The sequence below is a fragment of the Atractosteus spatula genome, chromosome 18 (genome assembly GCF_055471065.1).
Source record: "Atractosteus spatula isolate fAtrSpa1 chromosome 18, fAtrSpa1.hap1, whole genome shotgun sequence".
NCBI lineage: Eukaryota > Metazoa > Chordata > Actinopteri > Semionotiformes > Lepisosteidae > Atractosteus > Atractosteus spatula.
In genome coordinates, this window is record NC_142723.1 from 2,304,284 (window position 1) to 2,314,574 (window position 10,291).

The following is a 10,291-nucleotide window of genomic DNA, read 5'->3' on the forward strand; positions in this document are numbered from 1 at the left end:
GGCAGCGAACCCCGTTTGTAACTACCCCAGCCCACACCAGTGCAGACAGGAGAGAAGGGTCTCCCTTCAGACCTTGGTGGCCACTGTCTTGTCTTGGGAGCACAGCTGTGAGGAGTCCAAGTTGAGTGTTCTTTAAAAAAAGACTCAAATTATTGTTGCATACATTATTGGCATTCGGTGTTTTTGAAGTGTTTAAGGGGATGAGTAGTGGCATCTTTTTATGTGAATTGTGCACTACAAAGTACACGTAAGCTAAGAGTTTCAGTAAGTAGTCGGTTTTATTTTTTAAAATACCTCTGTGCCAGTATTATTCTGTTTACATGCTGGCAGTGAACAGCTGTTCTATTCAGGGAAACTTTCTGAAATGTGCATCTATAAAGGTCTTGCATTAGTGCAGGAACACGACATTAATGACCCCCGCCCTAATGTAGACCAAAAACGTTTCTTTCAATTTTAAGATCTGTAAATATTTCAAATGCCCATGATTATTTATCCAGTCGAAAAATTGTGTCCGTGGTGGATTTTGCCGTTGACTTCTAAGGGAGACGCTGTAAAGAAACTCCCCCCCCAGAATATTTCAAGATCAATCCAAGATAACATCAATTTTATAAGGCTACCGTAACAGTCTTCCTCGACACAAAAACAGCACAACGTGGAACGAACCAGATATAAGGATCAATCTGCGCATGCCTGCACAATAGGCGGTGGTGTGGGGAGGGGGGGAAGCATAGTGCGTTTATAAATAAAGTTTGGGCTTTCAAGTGAAACAGGAAGTGGCTGATTGACGCATGTCCGAGTCCTGTGAATCGCACGTGTCGGGAGAGGCAGCATGGCGACCGATCAGAGCGGTGGTGTGGAGTTGGATCGCTCGCAGGTAATGTAGCAGATTCAGAGATCGTGAGAGATGTGTTCTGTACTGAATGTGTCTACCAGCGATAAAAAAGTATTCGTAATTAAACAGTTCGTTTACGTTACTTTTTTTGGTATTTTACTCGTATCTGTAGGGTAACTTCTAAATGGGATAAGCGATTCCTCTAAAATAAGTTGAATAACTTAATTTCTTATAGCCCCGTATTTGTTGTAGGTTTTTCGTATGATCTTCAGGTGGGCGCATAAACCAGTCTTCCCTGATTTATCATTACATTTAGCGTAGAAGTAAGCAATATCCGTCTCCCCACGAAGGAGTTGAGTGTGATGCAACTAGTTCTTAGTCTGGCGAGCAGTTTTCATTATTAGCTACCAAAAAAAACCCAAAAATGCACGTTGATAAGCAGCTCCTCTAAATCTTATAATTTATTTTAAATAGAATTGCTCGCTTGTGTACTGCTGAGAATCGCAGCGAGGAGAGCGCTTGGGAAAGATGGAGTGGTAGAACATCCATTTAGATCGGTCAGGAACATGTTTAACCTGGCCATACATTCGTTTATCGGATTCATAGTCTCTCAGTCATTTTGTTTTTCATAAGAGTAGCGTAAAATGTTTAGTGTTTTGGGTGTGCGGGTTAATGTTGATAGTAGGGAGGCATGCCGTAGTGAGATGGTGGTAACACTGCTGCCTCCGGGGCCACCTTTCGTGTGGACTCTGTGTGCTGTCTCAAAATCTGCGGGGGTCTTCTACCAGGCTACTTCTCCAGGCTCAATTCCCCCTGTCTGCGTGACTGTGGCGGACTGGGGTGCTGTGCAGGTTATAGTCTTGCCTTGTGTGTCCTGAATGGGCTCTGGTTTCCTGTGGCTATGAATGCAGAACCATGACACCCCCCAGCTTAGAAGAAAGCGAAGTTATGGTTTTAGGCAGCCGGTTTCCTGGCCTGCACTGAGGGATTCGGTGTCTCGTGTCGTTGCAGGTGAAGAAGGCCGCCCAGGCCCTGCTGGCCTACCTGAAGAGCACGCCCAGCTCGGGCTCCGTCCTGCTGGACGAGCACCAGCACATCTCCATGCTCTTCACTCTCTGGAAGGTCCCCAAGAAGGAGCAGACTATCCGCATGTGAGTGTTCGTGGCAGGGTTACTGGCGGGCTGCGGCGTCTCCGACGTCTCGATGTGCCCGGGTGTGTAGCAGTCGAATGTCTGCTTTCGAGCGTGCCTGGCCCTCCTCCCATCTCGAGCGCTGGTGGTGATTTCAAGGAAAGCGTGAAACCTGCTCCACTGGGTCCCACTGGCTCAGTCTGGGTTACCACCTGGCGACAGACAGGCTGTGCAGTTCACGGTCCGCTTCTGATGGGCTGGTTATGAGGGTATAAAAAGGGGAAATCTTGATCAATTTAGCTTATCGGTCTCATTTCAGAATAATATTTGAAAACTCAAGAGCATACATGATCATGCTTAGCTGTGGCCCGTATGGGTTGAGAAGTCAAGGATCAGAATTGATCTCCCCCCGCGTCTGTTGTTTGTGAGAAGGTGTGTATTTCCCCAAGTGACTCGCCAGGCTGGTGCGGAGGCTGGCACTGCACAGTTTTCACCCTGTGGGTGGTACGGGTCTCCTAGAGGGGCTCAGCCAGTAAGGTGCTGGTGGTTGGAGTGCATGCTGAGCTCTGTGACCTCGGGTTCGAGCCTGGGTCTGTGCCCGTGTGCCTCCTCCCTGCACGCTGAACGAGTCGTGTAAAAGCAAGGGCCGCTCGAAGCTGCGCTAGAGGAGAGGTCTGCCTGCCTTTTAATAATGTGGCAGTAAGGTGGCACTGTGGCGCAGTGGTTAGCGCTGGGATCATGTGTTCGATTCTGGGCCTGGGGCACAGTCTGCATGGGCTTTGTATGTCCTCATCAGTTTCCTATGGGTCTGCCCCCACAGTCCAGTCCAAAGACATACTAGTAGGTTAATTGGCTTCTGGTGTTTGTGTTTTTGTGTGCCCGCTATGGACTGGCATCCTGTCCAGGGTGCCCGCTGCTTGCAGGTAGAGGCACTGGCTCTCCTGCCTCCCTGTATTGCATAAAGGGGTTAGAAAATGCATGGATAGATGAAGTATTGCAGCAGGCTTTGAAAGTCACAGCAGTGGTCTGTGGCACTGAAGTGGAGACTCTTGCCTTCCTTTTCAGCCCCTTACCCCATGGCCTGCGCTTGGAATCCGGGGACGTGTGTCTCTTCACCAAGGACGAGCCCAACATGACTTCTGACCAGACGGAGCGCTTCTACAAGAGGCTGCTCTCGGAGAAGGGAGTCCAAGGAATTACACAGGTACTCCCCCAGCTTAGCCACCAGGGGGCACTGTTCCCCACTGCTTGGGAGAAAAAGTTTAAACACTCCACTCAAAGGCAATTTTTTTCCATCACCCCCCCCCCGAGTTCCTTGTCCTCCGTCGGGGTGAGGTGATAACGGGGTTGTCCTCCTCTCCTGTGGCAGGTGATGCCCTTCCGGGTGCTGAAGAAGGAGTACAAGTCCTTTGAAGCGAAGCGGAGGCTTCTGGGCAACTTCGACCTCTTCCTGGCAGACGACAGGGTTCGCCGGCTCCTGCCCTCGCACATCGGAAAGCACTTCTACCAGAGCAAGAAGTACGGCCACCCAGCCTGCGGGACGTGCTCTGCTTTACATTTAGGACTGACAGTTATTTATATTGAAGCCCCATCTCCAGTTGCTTTCCTCCCCCTATGAATCAGCTCGTTTCATAGCCACATGGCCAGCTAATGCCAGCCCACCCTGGTCCCGTTGTGCGCCAGCTGGTCACAGGCAGCTATAGTGTCATGACCCTGACTCGAACCCAGAACCGCCTGGGTCATAGAGCTCAGTGAGTGCCTTAGCCAGGAGAAGCCCTCGAACTGGGGGTGGGGGTGGGGGGTGGGGGGTGGGGGGGGGGGGGGGGGCAGCGAACCAGATGTTTTCCAGCTGTGAAGCTGAAATCTGATTTCGGGTGATTGCAATATGCAAGTCTTGCAGTGTGTCCTACACCAGCTGGTTACACGGCAGTTTAGAAAAGAGTTATTTCAGAAATAATCCTCTGGGGAGGCAGTGGGATTCCTACCAGCAGTTTATTTTTGTTTTCGTTGTGTTGCTACCCAATCGCTGGCTTGTAACTGCGCGGATCACGGGTCTTTGTAAGCGGAGGAATGGCTCTGTGGGGAAGTTCGGTATCCAGGAGTGGGAGCAGATTTGCCAGCAGCCCGTGTTGGGCGCTCTGGCCTTGCGATCTGTGCGGGTGCGGCGGCGTGAGGGTGGCGTTTCGTGCTGCGAGATGGGCCTGTAGAGCCCGGCTAACGTCTGCGTGTGTCGGCAGGGCTCCGCTCTCCGTGGACCTGCAGGGGAAGCAGCTGGCGAGGAACATGACGCGGCTCATCCAGGGCTCCACTCTGAGCGTCTCCAACAAGGGCCCCTGCTGGTGAGCGTCGCGGCCGCCGGCCACTCCGCGCGGCTCCTGGCGCCCCGGCCTCGGGGCAGTTCTGGGGGTTACTTCCTGGCTTTATGCCGCCGCGGTGACCTTTTGGTGAGCCGGTCCACTCCACAGGCTGCTCTGTCCGCTTGGGGATGTTGGGCTGTTGATGGTGTCCAGCAGGATGGAGGCCCATCTGGGTCGCTTGGTCTCATGAGCAGCCATGGAGCTGGAATTCATTTTCCTCGTGCTGGACACAACCCGCATGGAACATCTTCCCATGATGCACCGTTATCCGTGGTCTAGATGTTGTCCTGATTGGTTGCTTTGACTCGGCACAACCCGATTTCCCTGCCCTTCTCTCTCCATGTTGGGCTGGCACATGGGCAGTGCTACAGCGATCCAAGGTATATCCAGATGGGCTTCCTTTCTCCCTTGGGGCTCGTCTCTACAGCCTTGATACAGAACGCTCTTGTCTGGTCGACAAACACACTGGTCGCTCTCAAATAGAGAGGCAGCTGGCCTCTGGTTACACTCCTTAATGTCCTCTGGAAAACCCTGTCCTTTAGGTGCTGAATTCTAAAACGTGCTGCTGTGCTCCTCGTCTCTAGCAGCCTGTCGGTGGCTTATGTGTTTCTCCTGTGTTGCAGCATGGCTCGTGTGGCTCACTCAGAGATGTCAGTGGACCAGGTGGTGGAGAATATCACAGCAGCTTTCAGCACTGTAGCGGAGAAACTGCCCAAGGTGAGCCCATCCCTGCTGGGGTCGCCCCCTTCTGCCTGACTGGAGCTAGAACATCTTGTGTCTGTTGGTTCTGGGTCAGGGGTTTCTAATCCTGGTGTCCTTGTTGTGTGCTGGTTGTATTCCAGCTTGACGCTGGGCCCAAATTAAATTTCCCTGTAAACTTGAGCTAGTAATGTGATTAGATCTTTTTGCCTTCTGCCCCTAAAAAAAGTGGAGTTTCTCACATTACTTATGAGTATTGACTGGTCCGTTTAAAATCCCTTGCAGTTGTAGAGATAAAAACACAAATGTCTAATGAGTAGATTAATAGGTGGAGAACTCAGCAGACTGGGGTCTCAAGGGCCTGGACTGGGAGGTCATGTTTCAGATCCGTCTCTGCTGGTTTGTGTTCTACTGGGACCCTTCATCAGTGCTGCTCATTGCTGCCAGTAACTGATTTGCTTGCTTGCTTGTGTGGGCTTTTTCTCTGCACCTGCATATAACCTGGAGTGGTTTTGAAATCGGAGACTGAGTGCAGAAAGGACCTAAACCAACAAGCAGATCAGTTACAGGCACCAGTTGGCTCTGCTGATTAAGGGCCCAGTGGGACCTACACCAGCAGACACAGGACACCTCCAGGACCATGACTGAGAATCTCTGGTTTGCATTATTCATACCGGGTCAGTGTGGCTAAAGCACTCCAGACTGGTAGTAGAATTTTACTTTCTTCCAGTCAATTTGAAATGAGTAATAACGATACTCGCAAAAAGCATTCCAGTTGCATATGATTGTTTCAGTAGTTCCAACCAGAGTGTTGCTCATGAGATGTCATATTTATCCTTTCCTTACACTTGTGCATTGTCGAGTTTGGGTTAAAATAATCCACTTGTGTCGCTGTCTCTTTGTCTCTGTATGGCACAGAAAGGAAAGAGTATCAAGATTGTCCATCTGAAGAGCCAGTCCTCCGTGTCTCTGCCCATCTACACCTCTGACCTCAGCCACTTGGCCCTGCTGGAGGGCGGGTCAGACAGCGCAGAGGTAGGTCCACATCAGCACGGTCTCCCTGAGGCCTTTCCTAGTGTATTGCATGCCCACAGATCTGGTTTGTGTAACAGCAGCTGAGTATATTTCTGGGGGATTTGCAGAAAGCAGAGAAGGCAGACAATTCCAAGACCAAGAAGAAGAGAGCGATGTCAACTCTGGGGAAACATGAGAGCCCAGCTGCTGAGGAAGAAGAGATTCCACAGCTAGTTCCCATAGAAACGCCGTCGAAGAAGGCCAAGCGGGAGGTGAGAGCTGCAGGCAGGGAGTCAGGAGGAGACGCAGGAGAGGAACCTGCAGACCTGCATGAGCGATTCCAGGGCACAGCTGGAAAGAGCAGTAGCGTTAGGCCTGGTTGAATTCTAGTCTGGTTGTCCTCGGTCACAAAGCACATTGGCATCCTTGGGGGTATAAGGCCTCTTCAGCCCTTAGAGACAGTCCATGAGATGATTGGCGCAGGTTTTTAACTCTTCTCTTTCTTTCTCAGGCACCAGCAAGGAAGGAGCTTGAGTCGGCGCCCAAAACTGCAGAAATCAAAGGGAGCAAACCCCATTCTTCTCCGGGATCCCTTCCAGCGACAGCTGGCAAACAGGGCATTGGGGCGAAAACAAAGGTGTCCCAGACCCCCAAGAAGCCTCTGGCGACGCGCAGGCTGCCAGGTGTGCCGCAGCCGAAGACGCCCCCCAAGAAGACCCAGGGCTCCTCGGCCCGATCGAAACTGTCCAAGTCGGCCAAGAAATCACCCAGGACCCCACTGCAGAAACGGAAGAAGAGGACAGTGCCGCAGTCGTGTTAAAGACACGCCCGCTTCCTGGCACACCCACACGGGACTCCTGAGCCCAGCTGTTATAAAACATTTTTAAAAGCGCAAGCGAGAAAGGTCTCCGCGTGCACATGCATGCAGCGGCGATTGTACGGGAATTCTCGTCATCTGTGTGTGCTTGTGCGTGTGTGGATGTGCGCGTGCCGATTTGTCAGGCAAAGTGAAAGAGAGGCAGGGACAGTAGTTGAGAGCTTGACACTGCTTTCTAGTTCCAAGGAGAGTCTGTCCTATTGTCCCGACTTACCAAATAGGCCATGTGCCAGGCATGGGTTAAATGGTTGTGATGCGCCGCAGTTTGAATGAAGCTTCCTCTGTACTGTTTGAGGTTCACTGTTAGTTAAGGCTGAGGCAGTGTTGGTGTACGTGAGCGGTTGTGTGAGTTTATAGTGCTCCTGCAAGTGTGGCTGGTGGGAGGTTTAATGTGCCAGTGTGTACAGACCTGGGCCTTGTCACTGAACTTTATTTTATAAACTTCTCTCCTGCCTTACACCCCTCCCCCTGACCGCACACTCGAAACAGTCCCTGACGTTGTGTAAGAAAATGGAAACGTTCCACCTCTTTCCAGCACAGTAATAAATGGAAAGAGGAGAGGGTGCCGCTTACTACCAGAAGGTTGACTTGAAACAGAGCTGCAGACTGGTTTGCATCACCTTAGTACCTCTCAAAATGAGAGGTGGAATGGAGGAGGGGGGGAGTAAAGATGCAATTCCACTGCACCGATTGGAAAAAATACCAAGTTGTGGTTCAGATGGTTCTGCTTTGTCCATGCCTGTGTTTTATATTCAGGACAGGTAACTCAAATGCTGTTTTTATTAACCTAATAAATCCCTTATGCCATTTCCTACACGCATCTCTGGGTGATGTTTTGCAAATTTTAGTAAAAATGAGAGCACATCACAGCTGCGCTAGTGTCATTGCACTGGCTTCCAGGGGAGTATAGAACACGCTTATTTAAATTAGCAGCCCATGGAGGGATTTGCTGAGGCAATGTGCCCCGACCACAGTCTCTGGGGTTTTTGCTTCCCAGCTCCGGCGGTATGGGAAAGACCATTCTGCAGTTTTTTGAGAAGCTTTCACCTGCTGATCTGTGGGTTCTTGGGGAGCAGGGGGGCTTGGAGGCTGGATCACTCTGGTGTTTGCTGGGAAGACTGTTGCGTTCTGCCGTTGTAAAACTAGTTCACAAGAAAGCACTTCTACGACCCCTTTCTCTTTGTATGGTCTCCACCTACAGACTTTGGCTGTCTGCTATAGATTTTGTATGATTCGACGTTATGCCTGCTTGTGTTATAGAGCTTTAGGTTACAGGTATAGGAGCTGTTATAGCGCTTTAGGACAGCAGCAATGCCGTCTGCAATACAGATTCGTTTTTCTTTAAACGGACCCCTCGTCCGTGGGGGAGAGCGGTAGTTGCAGTAGTAACCTCTCGTATTAATTTTCCTCATATAAATGCTTTCAGATTATACAAAAACGGCAGCAAAGATGATGCGCTGCTCCGTGATGCACCTGTTTTCTGCTGCTCCGTAAAGTTGGCCCCCCCTACAGACAGCACAAACGATGAAACCAGCCTCATTCGTTAGTGCTGCGTTTGTGCCGGATTGAGCCGTTCAAAGTAGCGTTTGTGCTGCTTTCGTTCCCGAGATATAGCACCTTGTTTTTCCGGTGATCACGCGACCATGAGCGGTGACTTTGATCTCCAGTGACCCCGTCTGCCGAGTTCAAGCGCCTGTTACAGTTTAGCTCGTACCCTTAACATTTTAAAGACAATCAATCTAACGCACCCATAAACATATGAGCCTCCGTAAATGTGAATAATTTATGGCATGACGCATGCCAACAACTTAACCATCTATGACATAAACCTGTGGTTTTAAAGTACGTCAAATCACCGTGATTGTAAGATTGCCAAACGCGTAACTGTGGGATACCATCGCGACAAGACCTCCGCAGCATGTCATGATAGGGACCCCATGTATATCGCGGCAGTGTATATCACGACTGGCGCCTTGCTTCCATGCCACCCTGGCACCGCTGTCGAAGCAAAGGTCTCATATCAGGACATGATACACCCAGATAGGACGTGTCGCTATATATAGGCTTTGTGTCGCGACATGAGGGCGGGGCATTTTGTCGGGGCATGTAATATCGCGATATATTAGCTTTATGTCGCGACGTGGGCGTGGCAATTTTTGTCATATCGCGATATGCGGGCTTCATGTCGCGACATGGGGATGGTGGCGTTTTGTCGGGGTATGTCATATCGCGATATATGGATTCTATGTCGCGACATGAGGGCGGGGCATTTTGTCGGGGCGCGTCATATCGCGATATATTAGCTTTGTGTCGTGACATGGGCGTGACAATTTTTGTCATATCGCGATATGCGGGCTTCATGTCGCGACATGGGGGTGGGGGGCGTTTTGTCGGGGTATGTCATATCGCGATATATGGACTTAATTCGATCGTGATGCGCGCACTCCCTTCGTGACATGCTACCGGAGTCGTGAACGCACTGTGGATGCCATGACATTCATTGTCTGCTATTCAGTTTTGACCTCATTGCGTCTTCTCTAATATCGATCAGTAATTGGAAACCAATGGATGTATTACTGTATATCCAGCGTGCTCATACAGCACACACGGTACACACAGAACTTCCGCTGTGGCGCTTCACCCAATCAGAGTGTCGATTCTCACTCTTCACCCAATCACGGCTCTGAGAGCTGTTCAAGCCAGCAGCGCCAGGTGGATCGGCTTGTTTACTGTAAATGAGAATCTAGTTTTAAAATGCTTTACTTATTTGCAAAATAACTACATCGGCTTATTTTTTTAACGTCTTTATTGACAATTATTCACAATGTCCCGTGCTCTTCGAAATAAATACATTTTTTATTTGCAATATAACTGTCTCCGCTGCTTTCTATAATGAATACATGGTATTTGAACAATTGTAATCGTATATTTAAGGTAGGGGAAACGGCTTCTGCTTTGTACTTCAAAAATGAATAGAAATGTAAAGTCTATGATCATTATATTATTATGCTCGTGCTTTCAATTTTGTTTTTTATTGTTAAATTACATCGATCTTGAAACTAACACCTAAAAATGTGAATCCCGTGTTGTACCAGTAATTTGGAAACTGGTGTCTCTTCACCAATGGAAGGAGTACACAAGTAAATACATTTTCGAGAGCATGGTTAAAAATGAAAAGAAAACTCCTAACCCAATGATCTAACATAGTAACCCCCCCCCCTAAATGTAAGACTGTTTATTCGTGTAAAGGCTGCAAAGTCTGGGGTCAACTGATCAAAAGATCACAAATGAAAGATCTGGGGGTCGTGACTTTGCTGTTTTGTACGTCAAAGAGTGACGTCACAGCCAGGAAAAGAAGGCGCTATATTGAAATATATTGAAA

At 49.6% G+C, this 10,291-nt stretch overlaps 1 protein-coding gene and 1 non-coding gene across 4 annotated transcripts; both read left to right on the plus strand.

Moving 5' to 3' along the window:
- The first annotated feature begins 785 nt into the window (after positions 1–785).
- Positions 786–7,725, plus strand: rsl1d1 (ribosomal L1 domain containing 1). 3 transcript variants are annotated; one of them, XM_088936429.1, is made up of 9 exons: positions 786–874; positions 1,844–1,983; positions 3,028–3,166; positions 3,332–3,480; positions 4,200–4,301; positions 4,943–5,036; positions 5,937–6,053; positions 6,161–6,304; positions 6,544–7,725. In XM_088936429.1, exons 1-9 carry the CDS (start codon positions 830–832, stop codon positions 6,850–6,852), a joined length of 1,239 nt encoding a protein of 412 aa, XP_088792555.1. In that variant the 5' UTR covers positions 786–829; the 3' UTR covers positions 6,853–7,725. The 3 variants fall into 3 exon arrangements, with proteins under 3 accessions (XP_088792555.1, XP_088792557.1, XP_088792556.1); XM_088936431.1 differs by lacking the exon at positions 6,161–6,304; XM_088936430.1 differs by lacking the exon at positions 4,200–4,301.
- Positions 4,628–4,759, plus strand: LOC148818363 (small nucleolar RNA SNORA55). The gene has a single exon (XR_016094474.1). It is a non-coding gene; the product is annotated as a small nucleolar RNA SNORA55 (small nucleolar RNA).
- Positions 7,726–10,291: the final 2,566 nt, after the last annotated feature.

Coding starts and splice junctions, on each gene's coding strand:
- rsl1d1 (XM_088936429.1), top strand. CDS start 830: ATGGCGACCGATCAGAGCGGTGGTGTGGAGTTGGATCGCTCGCAG. Junction 5,037..5,936: donor TAGCGGAGAAACTGCCCAAG/GTGAGCCCATCC, acceptor TGTATGGCACAG/AAAGGAAAGAGTATCAAGAT. Junction 6,054..6,160: donor GCGGGTCAGACAGCGCAGAG/GTAGGTCCACAT, acceptor GGGGATTTGCAG/AAAGCAGAGAAGGCAGACAA.